At 46.0% G+C, this 17,550-nt stretch overlaps 1 protein-coding gene across 4 annotated transcripts in view; it reads right to left on the bottom strand.

Moving 5' to 3' along the window:
- Window positions 1-17,550, bottom strand: part of DOCK8 (dedicator of cytokinesis 8) — a 223,500-nt gene that overhangs the window by 2,343 nt on the left and 203,607 nt on the right. For all 4 annotated transcript variants that reach the window (XM_082841971.1, XM_082841972.1, XM_082841974.1 and 1 more), the window contains 4 exons: window positions 13,501-13,737; window positions 10,639-10,782; window positions 9,302-9,408; window positions 216-386 (listed from right to left, as the gene is read on the bottom strand). In XM_082841971.1, the coding sequence (XP_082698097.1) occupies window positions 216-386; window positions 9,302-9,408; window positions 10,639-10,782; window positions 13,501-13,737 (659 nt within the window). The remainder of the gene's footprint in view (window positions 1-215; window positions 387-9,301; window positions 9,409-10,638; window positions 10,783-13,500; window positions 13,738-17,550) is intronic.

Below are 17,550 nucleotides of genomic sequence, written 5' to 3'. Positions count from 1 at the left end.
CTGGGAAGATGGCTGGCAGAAGGCCGCATGGAGGGGCCCCGGAGAGGTCAAGAAGGCACAAGGGCAGCGGGATGCAAGCAGAGCAGATCACGCTTGGGTGGCTTCTCTGATTCCAGGGCCCGCTCCCACACCCAGAGGTTCTGCAGTTCTGATTGCTGGGCCTCAAGCGCTATCCTTTATCCTCTGGGAAGAGGCCTCCCCTGCCCTCTTCTTACCTCTTATGACTGTCAACTCTGAATATCGGCTTGTAGAGTTCTGGAATTTTCCGCTCTATCATTGGCCTGAGGTTCTCTCTCAGCTTGTTGTAGTTCTTTTTGAGTTCCATCTGGTACTCCCTCTGCTCTGCCGTGATGAGACGCTTGTTTTTCTCTACGGCTTCACCGCATCTGAGATGCAAATATCAGGGTGGGGAGAAAATGAGGTTGCATTTCATACAAGTTTTAAGTGCTTACAAATTACATATATATATATATATATATATATATTTTTTTTTTTTTTTGGCAGTACGCGGGCTTCTCACTATTGTGGCCTCTCCCGTTGCGGAGCACAGGCTCCGGACGCACAAGCTCAGCGGCCATGGCTCACGGGCCCAGCCACTCTGCGGCATGTGGGATCTTCCCAGACCGAGGCACGAACCCATGTCCCCAGCATCGGCAGGTGGACTCTCAACCACTATGCCACCAGGGAAGCCCAGAATGGATTGATTTAATTCACCCTGGAAGCCAAAACCACGCCCTTAACTGGATTTTCACTTATCTTTTAAGTTTGACATTAATTGAAGCAAACTGTAGGATACCAAAGGTTACATATCAAGGTTTCAGGGAAGAGGTAGGAAGGGGAGGTATATAGCCTTTGAATCCTGAGAAATCTACATCACCCCTTATTATTTTTCTATTGCCTCTTAAACTAACAGTTATGAGCTACCACAATGTGTAAAATGAAATCAGTTTCTTCAAGGAGACTTCAAGGACCAGTTTTATAACACTGGCAGACAAGAGACCTGCAGGAGTGAACCGCTAACTTGGGGATGGCTACTCCGCAAACTTTGGAAGAAGCAACTATACTCTCTGTGATCTTTGTTATCAGAAGACATAATAGCTATAAATATATATAGTGTTTTGTTTGGTTTTTTTTTTTAGTATAGTTTTTAGCTCTTGTTCATTGGTGGATTTGGTTTTTTGGTTTGGTTGCTCTTTCTTTCTTTTTTATTATTACTTAAAAAATTTTTAAATTTTTATATAGTGTTTTAAAAAGAAATATATTAATAGGTGGAGCGAATTTTTTAACTTTAAATTTTAACAAATTTTATACCTTATAAAGTTGTTTCATAGACATTTTCTGTATTTCTTCCTTCCATTTAGATTATATTCTCTAGATTTTCTTATTAAAGTTAAAATAACTTCCACTATGTTAATTTAAATCCATAAACTAAAGAGAGCCATGCATTATGTTTCCCTCCTAGAGAAGAGCCACATCTCTTGGGAAATGTATACAGGATCATATAACTACATTGCAAATCATTTTTTAAAAATGGTCCTATCTGTAACATTTTCATTAGGTCCACAAACAGCTGAACTGTACAACTTTCACTCAGTGACACCACCATTCCAGACAGCCCCCTCCTTTGCTGCTCCCTTTGTTGATAAGTTCACTGAACACAAGCATTTTCTTACAGTCGATGTGCTGGGATTTTTCAGCAGAGTCCTACAGAAACCAGACTGATGGGGACTAGAAAGGGTGGGAAGTTGTGCTTCCAGAACGTGGTTCCCGGTTTTGCTGGGGTAACTTTCATAGTCCTCTATCTAAGGTGTCTTTTCTACAGAGAGTGTGGTCATGCAGCCCTCACCCTCTGCATCTCTTGCCCTCCCTTCTCTGTGATGCTCCTTCAGCACAGCTCACATATCAGTCCCTCAGTATGGCCAAAAAATTGCTAGTTGCTTCATCAACAACCATTCCCTCTCTTGCTTAGCAGCAGAACTCCAGGTGGTATACCCACCTGGAAAATTACATTCCCTAGCCTCCCTTATAAATAGGGATGGCTGAAGAGCTATAAGATGAAGTCACTAGGAAAGCTCTTTAAAGGGGTGTAGCCTTTTGCTCTTTCCTCATTTCTATTCCTGATACCTGCCTAGGATGTAGTTGTGATGGCCAGAGCCTTAGCAGCCATTCTGTGACTATGAGGATGGATATACTATAACCAGGATAGCAGAGCAAAAGAATGGAAAGAGCCAGGGTCTCCAGCTAAGGTCCAGTGACCACCACACAGCTCTGGGATGCCTATCTCTGATCTTGTTTCATATGAGAGAAAAATAATTTTCTATCTTATTTAAGCCACTCTTAATTCCATTCTGTTACTGGCAACTGAATGTACTTCCTAGAGAGAACAGGCTCTGGAGCTGGAGTGCTCACCTCTGAATCCTGCTTTGCTACTTATTGGCTTTGTGACATTAGGCAAGTTACTTAAGCTTTCCATGCCTTAGTTTCTTCACCTGTGACATGATGGTGAAAATAGCCTACCTCATAAATTTTTGTAAAGATTAAATGAATTAAATATATAAAATGCTTAGAATCGTACTGTTACATAGCTAAAACCTAGAACACTTATTGTTATTATTATTGTTACTATTCCTGATAGACCCAGTCTGAGTGCAGAAACTATTTGTTCTACATAAGAATGATGATGGGATGTCAGAGATTTTATATTCCAGTCCCTTTTTTTTCATAGTTGATGAAACTAAGATGCAAAGAGATGAAGTGCCCTGTCCAGAGTCATATACCTTTGGGAACAGGAAAGGTGGATGTAAATCCAGGATCCTGTTGCTCCCAGGCTGATGTCTCATCAGCCCCACTGTGTGTTATGTTACAAACCTTACAGAGGCACACAAGTCATGGGCAGACAATGTCTATATTTAAATCAGATTAAGTCTCTTTCCTATGTAAATCAATCTGGTTTCTATTTGCCCCATAATGTTATATTCATCAATCACTTCATATGTGCCAAGTCCTATTCTAAGCTCTCTGAATTGACTCTTTTGATACTAACTTTAAGAGGTAGTTACTATTTTATCCCCATTTTACAGTTGGGGAAACTAAGGTTGGGTAACTAGCCCAAGGTCACACAGCTAGTTAAGGCAGAGTAGATATTATTTATTTATTCACTTATTGTTTTATCTTTGGCTGCGTTGGGTCTTCATTGCTGCACACGGGCTTTCTCTAGTTGCAGCGAGCGGGGGCTACTCTTTGTTGCGGTGCGCGGGCTTCTCATTGTGGTGGCTTCCCTTGTTGCGGAGCACAGGCTCTAGGCGCACGGGCTTTAGTAGTTGTGGCACGCGGGCTCAGTAGTTGTGGCACATGGGCTCAGTTGCTCTGTGGCATGTGGGATCTTCCCGGACCAGGGATCAAACGCGTGTCCCCTGCAGTGGCAGGCTGACTCCTAACTACTGTGCTACCAGGGAAGTCCCAGAGTGAATATGTGAAGCCAGGCAACTAGGCCCGAGAACCCACACTCATAACCCCAACACCACAAATGCTGCCTAGGAAAGATCCTGACCCTTCCAGCTAGAATCCAAGGCATACGGCCTTGGTCTCAAGTTGGAACTATTCTCTCCTGAGTCCCAATTTGTAGTATTCGGCGTTTCTCATCTTCTTCCTGGTAACACTTTAGCAAGTCTCCAGCTAAGGTCCAGTGAAAAAATACAGCTGCCGGAGGGAGAGGAGAGATACCGGAGAAACTGAGGGATTGGCTCCCCACCCCCTCCCGTGACTGGAGTGATATATGTGGTCCAGGCCCTTGAAGTTGAGGAAGGATTATTTGGGGGCAGGGCACCAAAGGAACATCTAGCCTTTCCACAGGAAGGGCTGCAGTGGATGTGAGGGTCCCCTGGTCAGAGCCACCTCGGCTGGCACCTCCAGCACTGTCCCCTGCATTTCCTCCCTCCCAGCCCGACCTCTACCAAACCCCAGATCCCAAGGGCAGCCGGTCTCAGTGGAAGGCTAGTCTAATTCCTGGTTCTGCCACTTACTTGCTGTGTGACCTTGGGCTAATCGTGGTCTCCTTCAACCGCACTTCCTTCATCTATAAAGTGGGTTTATGAGGATGAAATGGTGTGGGGCGTGTGAGGACCTGACCAAGCGGCTGAGGGAGGAGTGCTGTGCAGGCGGCGTGGCCTGCCTCTCCTGGAGCGAAGCGGGGGAGACAGCCCACCAGGAGCACTGTCCTGGGTGCCCCGCTGCTGCCTGTGGGGAGGCGCCTGAGGCCGAAGGAGCAGGGCACCACGGGGGCAGGGAGCGCACCCCAGGGCAGACAGGAGCAGCCGTGGCTGGATCCTCCAGCTGTCGCCCTGAGCCCCCTCTACTTCCCTCTGGGCGGCCCCAGAGGGGCCGGTGGGGCTCCCCGCCTCGGGGAAGTCACAGTGGCCCTGCTTCCTCCTCCTAAGGGGGCGAGATTGGGACTACGGGCTTGGGAAGGTGTCCAGGCTCGAGTCTGACACCTGGAAGCAGGTTCTGCGGACCTGCTGAACACTCCAGAACCCAGCGGGGGGTGGGGTCCGCCTAGATCAGACTCTAGGCTAGTCTCTAGGACCTGACTCACATTACACTGTCTTCCGCCTCCTTGGGCCCTGGGCTTCTGTCCTGAGGAGTTACAGAGGCCTGTGGTTCCAACGATCGCACACTATTCTCGATTTCACAGTCAGCCCAGACACCCTCCCACGCGGTGCCCTGGCCCTGAAGTGAGAGCACTGTCAAGCCCTGAGGATCGAGACCTTGTTCAAGAGAACCGGGGATGGAGATGCGCTAAGAGAAGAGGACAGGATAGCACTGTAACTGAAATGGAATTTTTCCTCTTGGGAATGGTTGCAGAAGGCCTGGGAGGGGGAAGCCACGTGCACGTGTGTGTGTGTGTGTGTGTGTGTGTGTGTGTGTGTGTGTGCTGCTCCACTCAGCTCTCAGTTTTCCACTCAGCCTCCTAGGCCCACTAAGACAGGTCCCTGTGACCTGGAAAAGGGACAGAAGTCCTTCATATGTCCCTGCTATGGACCTGCTCTCGAGCAACCTCTCGTAATGTTTCAGGCTTTGTTTTGTCAGCTAATGTTTCAGGTTTTGTTTTCCCACCAAATACTCAGATCTCTTTTCACCTACTGCTTCTGTTTCCACCCACACTACACACAGTTGGTTCTCCTTTGGCCTCTCCTTCCTCCTCACAGACCTTAACTCCCGTTAAGACTCTTTGACCATTTATGCGGTGGAACTCTACTGATGTATCTGAAACTATGTCCCTTAAAGGCAACCTGGACCTGGTGCCATTGAGTCCTGTTCTCTTTTCTTTAAATATAAAAAATGAATTTAAAAATCACTTAGTCTTTATAAGAATGAGAAAGTTCACATGTTATGGAATGAAGGTTTGTGTCCCTCCCAAAATTCACATGTGACTTCCATGTGATGGGATTTGGAGGTGGGGCCTTTAGGAAGAATGAAGGTTTAAATTAGGCCATGAGAGTGGGACCCACATGATGGGATTAGTGCCCTTGTAGAAAGAGACCAGAGAGCTATCTTCTTCATCTCTCTACCAGGTGAAGATACAGTGAGAAGGTGGCCATTTACAAGCCAGCAAGAGGGCTCTCCCTAGGAACTGAATCTGCGGGCACTTTAAGCTTGGACTTCCCAGCCTCCAGCACTGCGAGAAATAAATGTCTGTTATTCAGCTACTCAGTCTGTAGTATTTTGCTATAGTGGCCCAAGCTGACTAAGACAGAAATATAAGAGGAAAATTTAAAACCACAGACTGGCACAGATTACAGTGTTTAAAATGGTCTGGGTGCTCTGGGGAGCAGAGGAGGGAAACAGTATGTTGTACCTCTCCATCTTGGCTTCTGAAACCCTGAGATGTTTCAGAAGGGGATCCAGGCCCCAACTTGGCAACCATCTGAAGAGCTGCAGGACTGGCTGGATCAGGTGTCAGCTGCAGCAGGTCAGCCTGCCAGGTTCTTTATGGCTTCATCCAGGCCCACTACAGCTGAGTCAGACAGGCCACTGCCCAGTGGCAGGACCCAGCTACAGTGTACCCAGCAAGTGTACATTTCCGTTATTAGCAATCAGCCTTGGAAGGCTCACTTATGTTCACCTTGGAAACCTGGGCTTATCTACCTACAGCCCAAGTCTGCTGAGAAGCTGGAGCTCACTCAAGGCAACAACGGGAACGGTTTCACACCCAAACATTTTCCATTCCTGCATCATCTCTGCTGATAGCGGGTTCCAGGGAGAAAACACAGGGGTGCAAACAACTTGACCAAACAATTCCTCTATTCATTACAAAGCTGTGACTTGCTGATTGGACTTGAGAAGCAATTAAGCAATGGAGGAAAGGAAGGTTTCCTCACCTACTACTTGTACTGAGGGTATAAGTTGCAGATCATCACATTTACCCTTGTAAATAATACAGTTTGATTAGTTTTAGTAGATTAATACAGTTATGCAACCTTCACCACAATCTCACCCACTACCTTTTTTTTTTTTTTTTTTGTGGTATGCGGGCCTCTCACTGTTGTGGCCTCTCCCATTGTGGAGCACAGGCTCCGGATGCGCAGGCTCAGTGGCCATGGCTCACGGGCCCAGCCGCTCCGCGGCATGTGGGATCTTCCCGGACTGGGGCACGAACCCGTGTGCCCTGCATCGGCAGGTGGACTCTCAACCACTGCGCCACCAGGGAAGCCCTCACCCACTACTTTTGATGCATGTGAAATAAAGTGGAATGAAAGTCACTGTACTTCAACTTTGACAATGAAGTAGTGAGCAGAAGTACTGTTTTGCCTGTAGCCTTGTCTCATTTGTACTGGAATTTCATCTTTGCACACAGGTAGCAGGGTGCCTGGCACAAAGTATGGGCTCAATAAATGTTTGCTGAATGAACTGGCATCTATAGTTGTTCAAAGGTGTTAATAGTAATGGCACATTTCCTCCTGTGAAGGGAGGAAAGGGGAGGAAAAAGGGTGAGTGACAGTAGGCAGGACCTGACGCGTGAAGCCCTCGGGGAGGGGGCAGGGAGGAGAAAATGTGAGATGGCGGCAATCAAGCAACCTCTACAGCTTTGCAGCCTCTGCTCAAAGATCGGTCCCATCTGGCAGCTTCAGCAGCACCTGGGAGCTTGTTAGAAATGTAGAGTCTCAGGCCCACCCCAGAACTACTGAATCAGAATCTGCATTTTGACAAGATCCCCAGGTCATTTGTTTTGCACAGTGAAGTTTGAGAAGCGCTGACAGATATTCTTGTGGCATTCTTAGAACAGGGCGGCAGCCCACCCAGCAGGGGGAAGGTCTGCAGCCATCAGCAGGCGGACTCTCAACCACTGCGCTACCAGGGAAGCCCTCGACAGGGATTTTATAAGGACATTTTAACTAAAAAATCACTTCTCTTAGCAAGCTTCCTTTTACATCTATATTCTATTCAGAGCCCCACTTGTCAATAGTGCTGTCTTCCCAGGCTCCCCTCCCTGTGCTGGCATGCCCACAGAATGCACTGCTCTTGCCAACTCAGAGGAGCCCAGACGTATCAAGGACAGCCCTGCCTCTGTGTCTTGTGCTACTGTTGGTCCCTTTACCAGTAATGCCTCTGTCTTCCCACTGCCCGCTTCTTACCACCTACATACCCAAGACGAGGTTAAGTGATGTTTTCCCACAAAGCTTTCCCTAGCCACTGCAGACTGCAACTGACCGTTCTTTTCTGAACTCTTAGCCCTATATTTTGTGTACTCTCCACAGTTCTTAGAACATGCTGCATTGCTTTGTTATTTAGCCAGGTAAAAGTCCTATTGTCAGGAGCAGAGGAATACCCAGCTCCTGTATTCCTACAACAAATATCATACCTGGGTCCTAGTGTGTGCTCATTAAACACTTCACAGGTCCTTGCAGAGGTCCAGAGAGGCCCGGGCCACTGCCACCTTCATGGGCCTTTCACAAGAACTTCATTTTATATGAAGATATGTGGAAAGTAAATTGATCTTTAAAAATTCCCCCAACACTTTTCTAGCCTTTTGTTTTATGAAAATGCACTCTTTACTGAAGAATATCTAGATTTTGCATAATGTCAAAATTGTTATGAAATACAGGAAACAGTTCAAATACAAAACATTAATAAATATAATTTCTGTCTGTGCATGTGTATGTATGTGCATATGTATAGTGTGCACGCACACATACACACACACACACACACACACCCCTATTACTAAGCAGCTGAGATTCACCGCAGGACAAAGAATGTCTCCTTTATACGTAGCAAATTTACATATGTCTCACCAAAGCCTGTGAAGGAGGAGAACCTCACCTGACACTAGCATTCTGGTGAGTTTTCACTGAATTTAGCAAACTTTAACTTTTAGCCTCCTTTATCCCCGCCTGCCAAGTGAAGATATTCCTATACTTTATACGCTGCTCTAAGACCCCGGGTGAAAAGAAATACTAGTACATGTACTTCTGATGTCCTTCTCTCTTATGCGTGAGGCGCCATCCACATCCTTCATAATCATTCCTTTTAGGGCCACTGGAGTCCCAGTATACCTGTGTGCATTGCAGCAACTTGCAAGACCTTGTCCCAAGATTCACTTCCTATCCAGCCTGAAGAGGCTGCTCTTGGAGCCAGCTCTACTGCAGAATTCAGGAGCAGAGAGGACGCTTGTCTGCCAGTGGGAATTGCCGTAGAGATGATTGATACCTTTGTAAAATTCTAGTTTTAGAATCTCGCCTCTATCTCTCAATTTGAGGCAGTGTCTTCTACATTTATAAAAATAAGTTATTGTATGATATGGGAAACTACAAAGACTGCCAATACCAAGAACCTCTCAGGCTCTAATTCATCAGTGGAACGTCAGCACGTTGAAGGAAGTATTCGCTACTTGGATTCAGAAGACCTGGTTTGAACTCAGCTCTGCTACTAACTTGCTGTGTGACCTTAAGTAAAATCATTTCCCATCTCTGAACCTCCATTTCCTCTTTTGTAAAATGAAGATTTATTTTACAATGTGAGATGATAAATATGAAAGCACCATACAGTTTGTGAGCTACTAGTGCAAGTAGTGTTGCTCTATGCAGGCTTCTCAAACTTGAACACGCATCCGAATCCCCTGGAGGACTTGTTAAAATACGGGTTGCTGGGTCCCACCTCTGGAGAGTCTTACTCAGTAGGTCTGACTGGTATCTGAGAATTTTCCTCTCTAGCAAATTTCTCAAGTGATGCTGAATCTGCTCGCCTGGGGACCACAATTTGAAAACCACTGCTCTACTGAAATCCCAGCCATTTCCCCTCTTACCGCATTATGAATTCTTTAAAGCATAATCTCAACTTGTTGTGATGTCGATAGAGTTTTGGGTCAGCTGGAATTTCAGCCAAAAATACTTGGGCTACTTCCAGTGGTCCCTGATGGGAAAAGTGAAAAACATTACTGATGTTGGAAAGAAAGCGAAATTACTTGGGAGGAAATGTTGGGAGTGAGGTCATAGTTTGAACATTTAATTTTGTTAGTTTGACCAAAACAAAAAATCAAGGAAGGTCTTGAACTTCTCAGGAAAATGCTGATCCCTTAGGAGGAGTTTGCAGTTTTAGGAGAATATTCAAAAGTATAAATGTATTTCCTTCATCAAATACTACTAATTACAGATTTTCCTTCATGTAGAAAGGTAATATACTACATCAAAGGGTATGTGATTAGAGTTGCTTTTCTGAAAATAGAGATTCTCTTGATCCAGCCATTCATATTCATTTGTCTAGTTGCCCTAGTGGCAAGCACCCTTTTGCGTAATTGCTGGCTTGAGTCAGAGATATGCATAGTACATGTGTAATCTATGGTTGTGGGCTTATAAAGTCTTCCATTTTCATTAAAAGATTGGGACTTACAAAAGCAAAAGCCTCCTAATATTTTCTGATCATAGAAATGTAACAAATACTATTTCTGTCCCCTTGATATTATGTGGACAGAGGATTTTTGCTGGGGAGTCCAGTTGTGCCGAATGAGGAAAGGGTCATGGCACTCATTGAGTTTTTGTGTGTGGAGGTTCTGATCTAGTTCTGAAATTAAGGAAGCACACTGGACAGAGAGAACTAAGCTAGTATGCCCGCCATCTGAGGCCGGATTAGTTCCATGCCGAGATCGGAGTTAGAATTCTAATGGATCTGAGAAGATCCGGTCTGTTTTGAAGTGGCCCAAGAAGCCGGTTCCAGGTCACGCCTGCTTAGCAACGCTCCTGGCATACTGGTTTCATCTGGTGACTGACCCAGGTGAAATGTCCTAGACCCTTTCCCTTCTCTCCTACAGGCCTTCTCAGATTTATCTCAAGCCTTGCAACAACTCTGCCTAAATTGGGCATGACTAAGCACTCCATCTGGATCATATTGCCAGGACTGGCCCCAACTTCTCCAAAAAATGCTACTCCTTAGACACGGTCCACTCATCTCTAGGATTTCTTGTCTACCTTGGGTTGTTACATGAAGCAGAAGGGACCTCCTCAAGTGTTCAGTCTAAGTTTAGGAACATCATTTGTATGTTGATCAGACTCCTCATTGACCTCAAGAAAGGAGGGTGCAGGCATACAGTAACACGAATCAAAATAACAAGAACCAGAGGAGTTGCCACCAGCTGGTTTTGCTTACCTGATTGACAGTAGCTCCGACGGAGCCTTGCAGCACCATCTGAAGCATCTTGGCATCAGGAGGCTCCTGGTTAATGGCAACTGCTAACTGCAGGGTCTTCTTCTTCATATCTTCAATGGCAACTTCAATTGGTGTCAAAACAAACTGAACGTAAGACATAAATGTAGGAAAGTCATTGTCAGGTCTTATAAGCCACGGACAAACCTGGAGCTATGACAAAGAGGACACTGGGTTTGAAGCAGCAGCTAAGAAGGCTTTCAGAGAAATTTAGAATAATCAGGACAGGTTAAGAGGACGAAAGAGCCTAACATTTCTTGAGTACTTATTATGTTCCAGGAACTTTACATGCATTTATGATTTACTTCTTTAAACAACTTCCTATTCTCTCCACCTTGCAGTCAAAGAGGATTTGTAAGGTTAAGTAAGTGACACAGGTCATAAGTGGGGAGGTCAGATTTTGACCACAATAATGTCCACATTCAAAATCCATGTTTTTTTCTACACTGTTAGGTTTCCTTTCCTATTGTGGAAGAAGTTACTTGACTTATAATTGGGAAAGCTGTTAGAAGCACAGCATTCAAGATTTTCTTCTCCACCATAACACAAGATTTTGGCATCATGTGTGCCTTTTCTAACTCACCCTGAAGGTGAATTCTTAGTAAAGAGAATTCTCTTAAGTGTCAATCTGCTAGTTGCTAAGTTCTGTTGGCTTGGAGTATGACCTTTTCTGAATTTTATTGATGGAGTCATGTCCCCTCCAAATTCAAGTATTTAATTCCTAAACCCCAGTACCTCGGAATGTGACTTTATTTGAGACAGGGTCTTTATAGAGGTAACCAAGCTCAAAGGGGGTCATTAGGATGGGCCCTCATCCAATATGACCTATATGTCCCTACAAGAAGAGGAAATCTGGACATACGGACATGCACAGAGGGAAGATGACATGAAGAAACACAGGGAGAAGGCAGCCATCTACAAGCCAAGGAAAGAGGCCCGGAATAGATCCTTCCCTCACGTCTTTCAGAAGGAACCAACCCTGCCAACACCTTGATTTTTGACTTCTGGCCTCTGGAACTATAAAACAAGAAATTTCTGTTGTTGAAGCCACCCAGTCTGTGGTACTTGGTTACAACAGCTCTAACAAACTAACACACTGAGGTTCTTAGGGAACTCCAAATGGCCCAGAAAAATTGTGAGGACTCTTACTGGGACTGTGAGTTTATTTCTGTGCTGTGCTGACATGTCCTAGTGCTCAAGAGTCTACAACAGTAAGAAATACAGCAGATGCCTTCCAAGCAAACCCTCCCTTAGCTGAGTCATCAGTTCTGGCTTCCTTTGCCCTCTGTGAAAACCACTCTCTGATGTGGCTGCTGAACACCTGAGCTGGTGGGTGGCTCTCCAGTAACCTCAGCCCCCATGCTCCTGCCAGGGAGGTGTGTATTCACCACAACTCATCAGTGTTTGTTTACCAACTTGCTTATGCCTGTTACACTTGTTATTTTAATGAGCTAATCTAATTCAATAATGCATAAACTGGTGAACTATGGCTGTGGAAAGAAGAAGAGTTGTTTCTATGAAAACCAAGCTAATGCTTGGGCAAGATGTTATGAAAGCAAGTTGCTATAAAAGATTCCTGTTGGGGCTTCCCTGGTGGCGCAGGGGTTGAGAGTCTGCCTGCCGATGCAGGGGACACGGGTTCGTGCCCCGGTCCGGGAAGATCCCACATGCCGCGGAGCGGCTGGGCCCGTGAGCCATGGCCGCTGAGCCTGTGCGTCCAGAGCCGTGCTCCACAACGGGAGGGGCCACAACACTGAGAGGCCCGCATACCGCGATAAAAAAAAACAACAAAAAAAGATTCCTGTCTTATTAGGTGTGCACAAGACAATGGTAAAAGGCTAGGGGAAAAAAAAATCATAAAAATCCAGAAGCATTCTGCTCTTATATTGTTTAACAAGGATCTTTAAGCTCTCACTCTGCTTTACAGAAACCCAAACTGAACATCCTGGACATTGCATATGGGTAGACATTGCATATGGTTTATACAAGAAAGACAGTGCTGAATCGTGATCAGCCAACCCTAAATCACAGACAAGGCTGTGGCTCTACACAAAATGAATGACAAATAAGTGCACATATATATATTGTAAAGTAAAATGTTTACAGTATGTCTAATTTTGAGCAGTTTTGTAGCTTGAGAGGTCTTCTCCATCAGTGCCATTACAATGAACTTGAAGACTTCTGCTACACATGGAACCAGAAAAAAGAAAGAGGTCTTCCCTGTATCAACATTTAGATAAGGAAACTGAATGAAAATAAGAGCCTTGTGCAACGTCACAGGAGGATGCTGGGACTAGAAGACAACGGGTCTCCTGTCTGACTGGCATGGTGCCCTCTTCCAGCTCAACACAGACTCCTTGGGGCTGCTCACTTGCTGTTCCTGCCTCTGACAATGAACAACAGAACGCTGCCTGAATCACACGTAAGCTTTTAAATATATAAAAATCTAATAAAATATTGTAAACTTTGATATTTCATGTAAATTTAACATTAACATATAAAGACATAGTAAGTGTTATAATTGCGTACATAGATTTATGTTAAAGATATAACTTTAAAGTAGAAAATACTTAAATATAAAGTGTGCTATAAAACATGTAGCTGCCTAAATGGATTCCCTGGCACCATGAGAGTGATAGGATAACCAGCATAAATAATATTTCAAAGGCATCCCTTTTTAGATGTGCACCTGAGTCTGCCATGAAGGAGCATGAAGGAGGTTTGTGTGTCAGCCTGGGAGATGACCCAGGCCCACTCCCTCGGTGGTGGCCTCTGTCCAGAGCCCATTCCCTCCAGTGCCGTTACCTCCTCCTTCTGGATGACGCTGATCCTGGTCTTGATGTAGGGGAAGGCGTGCATGGTGGTCAGGACAGTGTTCCTCCGGTACTGCTCGTGCAGTTCTCCCCGAGGCCGGCCCTCCAGGGTGAAGGGGGTGGTGTACATAAACCTCCGCAGATCGAAATTCTTCTCAAAGTAGGTTAGCCTGTCTTTCATCTCATACTCGTCAAAGTAGGGCTCCACAAAAGTGATCTGTATGTAGGCCTGAGGGGGGAAAGGTAAGGGATGAGCTGGTCTGCAAACGTCCACCCAGGATGCACTGGGGGGCACGCGGAACACAGAGGGGCAGCACCACCCCTCTGCGCTCACAAAAGCCACGGAAGCTGAAAGCATCAGGCGAGACATCAGCCATCGGCCATCCTTCCTCTCCACCCCAGGGATATGAGAGACGGGACTGGGAGAAGGGACGGGAGTGCACCCGTGTGAAGTCAGGTCCACAAGCTGCCCCTCCTAGCAGAGCTGCTGATCCAACTGAAACTTGGTATGAGAGTTTGCAAACTGCTATTCAGAAGAAGCAAAGCTTTCCTTTTCAGAACAACTATGACCACTGCAGGTTTATTAGAATGGCCAAACTAAAGCAACTGACAACACCAAGGGCTGAGAAGGATGGGGAGCAGCTGGAGTGTTCACACACTGATGGCGGGAATGTACGGTGGTACAGCCACCTTAGGAAACAGGTCGCAGTTTCTTATATAGTTAAATTATACTGACCATACGACCCAGCAATCCCACTCTGGTGCAGGTGCCCAGTAGAAATGAAGACTTGTGTTTACACTAAACCCTGTACACAGATGTCTATAGCAGCATTATTCACAATAGACAAAAAACAGGAACAACCCAAATGCCCCTCAAGTGGGGAATGGATAAACAAACGGTGGTACATCCTTACAGCAGAATACTACTCAGCAATAAAAAGGAATGGACCCCTACAAGATGGATGAATCGCAAACGTATTGTGCCAAGTGAAAGAAGCCAGACTCAGAAGGCTCTATGATTCCACTTATTTACTGTATCACTCCATTTATGTGGCATTCTGGAAAAAGCAAGACTACAAAGACAGAATGCAGATTAGTGACTGCCAGGGGCTGAAAACAGAGGGAGGGAATGACTACAAAGAGGCATATGGGGAAATGTTGTGCGGTGACGGAACTTTTCTACGTCTGATTTTGGTGGTGGCTCCATGTGCTTGCCAAAATTCATAGAAATAAACACCAGAAAAGCGAATTTTACTGCACCTATTTCATTAAAAATACGTACACACATACACACGAACACACACACACATACTATGAAGAAGAGCACTTATTTAGAAAGAAGGCCTTGGGCTTCCCTGGTGGCGCAGTGGTTGAGGGTCCACCTGCCAGTGCAGGGGACACGGGTTCGTGCCCCGGTCCGGGAAGATCCCACATGCCGCAGAGCGGCTGGGCCCGAGCACCACACCTGCTGGGCCTGTGCTCTAGAACCCGTGAGCCACGGCGGCTGAGCCCATGTGCCACAACTATGGAAGCCAGTGAGCCTGGAGCCTGTGCTCCGCAAGGGTAGAAGGCACCGCGGTGAGAGGCCTGTGCGCCGCAGCGGGGAGTGGCCCCTGCTTGCCGCAAGTAGAGAAAGCCCGCGCACAGCAACGAGGACCCAACTCAGCCAAAAATAAATAAATTTATTTAAAAAAAAAGAATAACAATGATTATAGTCACTGCAATATCCACCTACTGAAATGGATGGATGAGGTCACTGATCTCAGACCATAAATCACTATTGAGTGTGATGAAATCTGGTTGTAACTCTGGCTGCAGATTCTCATTTAAAACTCTCACAACCAACTTTGGGCGTTTTAACAGAGGGGAAAAGAGCACCGTATCAGGGATGTCACTGGTAACTCTATGTGGCATGTGCTGTGCCCAGATCACTGTGGGCACACAGCCAATCCTGTCTTTCAAAGACGTCAAACATTTCTGTGTGAAGCTTAGCTCAGCTACTTACCACAGTTATTGCTTCCAGGCTAGATTAGGGAGTGTATCTGAAGTGAGTGAGTCCTTTGAAATGTGTAGAAAAACAAACTCTTAGATTTGGACACTTCTCCCTACTTGCATCATCTTCATAATATCTTGGAGGACAGAACTGAGAGAAGAGTCTGAACTCTTCATTTTATAGGCCTGCCAGATGATGACTGCTCCTCTGTCCCTCAGCCCTTAAAAATACCTTGAACTTGCATTATTTCCAGCAGCTTAGAAAGCTCTCTCATGTGCATATCTGTCTGTGAGCTGGGCTGAGTGGGTAGGCATCACCTGTGGTATAATAAAGAATGTATCGGGGCTTCCCTGGTGGCGCAGTGGTTGAGAGTCCACCTGCTGATGCAGGGGACGCGGGTTTGTGCCCCGGTCCGGGAAGATCCCACATGCCACGGAGCGGCTGGGCGTGTGAGGCATGGCTGCTGAGCCTGCGCGTCCGGAGCCTGTGCTCCGCAACAGGAGAGGCCACAACAGTGAGAGGCCCACGTACCGCAAAAAAAAAAAAAAAAGTGTCTGGTATTTGTCCTTCTTTGCTGGCACAGAGCTTCAAAAACCCTTGGAATTTTCTGAGTGATAGAAGTGTCTTTGTTATTCTCATGAGGTAATTCATGGTGGGTCCCTAGATGGCTTCAGGATGGTGGCTGGTCATCGAAAAGAAGGAACTTCTGATTAGAGATCTGAGACTCTGGGCCAGCCTGACTGCTGGGGTAGGAGGGGGCTGGAGATTGAGTTCAGTAATGTAGTTGATGATTTAATCAATCATGCCTATGTAATGAGGCCCCAATAAAAACCCTGGACACCAAGGCTTGGTAGACCTTCCTGGCTGGTGAACACATTGACATGCCAGGAGGGTGACATGCCTGGACTCCACAAGGAGAGGGCATAGAAACTCTGGGATACATCCCAGATCTTGCCCTTGTGTACCCTTTATCATGAAACTATAATCATCAGTGTAGCCCTTTTCTGAGTTCTGGGAGGCATTCTAGTGGTTTATCTACTGAAAGGTGCTATGGGAACCCACAAATTTATATTTGTCTGGTCAGAAGTGCAAGCAGCCTGGGGTCCCACTTGAGGCTGGTGTCTGAAGTTAGGGCAATCTCCGCAGGACGAGCCTGTAACTGGTGGAGTCTGACCCTAACTCTGGGTGGTGAGCATCAGAATTGTATTGCAGTACACCCAACTGGGGGTGAGACAGAATACACCCTCACTTGAAAAGTGAGGAAACTGAAGTCCAAGCCCTTTTCATCATTCCTCCAACAGCACAATGACCCTGCACTTGGCTGAAAAGAAGGCCTCCACCAAATGCTGTCAGTGAGAAGTTTGTATCTTTTCAACATATTTTAAATTGAGGATTCAAGGTTTTAATAGAAGGGCAATAAAGAGAAGTGATTAAAAGTGCAGGTTTGGGACTTCCCTGGTGGCACAGTGGTTAAGAATCCGCCTGCCAATGCAGGGGACACGGGTTCCAGCCCTGGTCCGGGAAGATCCCACATGCCGCAGAGCAACTAAGCCCGTAGGCCACAACTGCCTGTGCTCTAGAGCCTGCGAGCCACAACTACCGAAGCCCGCGCGCCTAGAGCCCGTGCTCCACAACAAGAAAAGCCTCCACAATGAGAAGCCCGCGCACTTCAATGAAGAGTAGCCCCCGCTCACTGCAACTAGAGAAAGCCTGTGCGCAGCAATGAAGACCCGACACAGCCCAAAATAAATAAATTAAATAATTTTTTTTTAAAAAAGAATCATCTTTAAAAAAAAAGTGCAGGTTTGAGGATGACAGACCCTGAGTTTGAATACTGGTTCTGACACTTGCATGATCTTGGAAAGTTGCTTACCCTTTCTTTTCTCATCCGTAAAATAGGAATAACAACACTTATTTCAAAGGGCTTTAGGAGGATGAAATGAAATGGTGTACGTAAAGGGTCTAATGTAGTGTCAGGCACACAGATGATCTTTAATAACTGGTAGCTCCTATGATGATCCCTGCCTTTGAGTATTGTTTCTTTAAGAC

This window comes from Leucopleurus acutus, assembly GCF_964270905.1.
Source record: "Leucopleurus acutus genome assembly, chromosome: 7".
Lineage (NCBI taxonomy): Eukaryota > Metazoa > Chordata > Mammalia > Artiodactyla > Delphinidae > Leucopleurus > Leucopleurus acutus.
The sequence above is the reverse complement of the archived record's forward strand: the minus strand, read 5'-3'. Positions and strand labels throughout refer to the sequence as shown.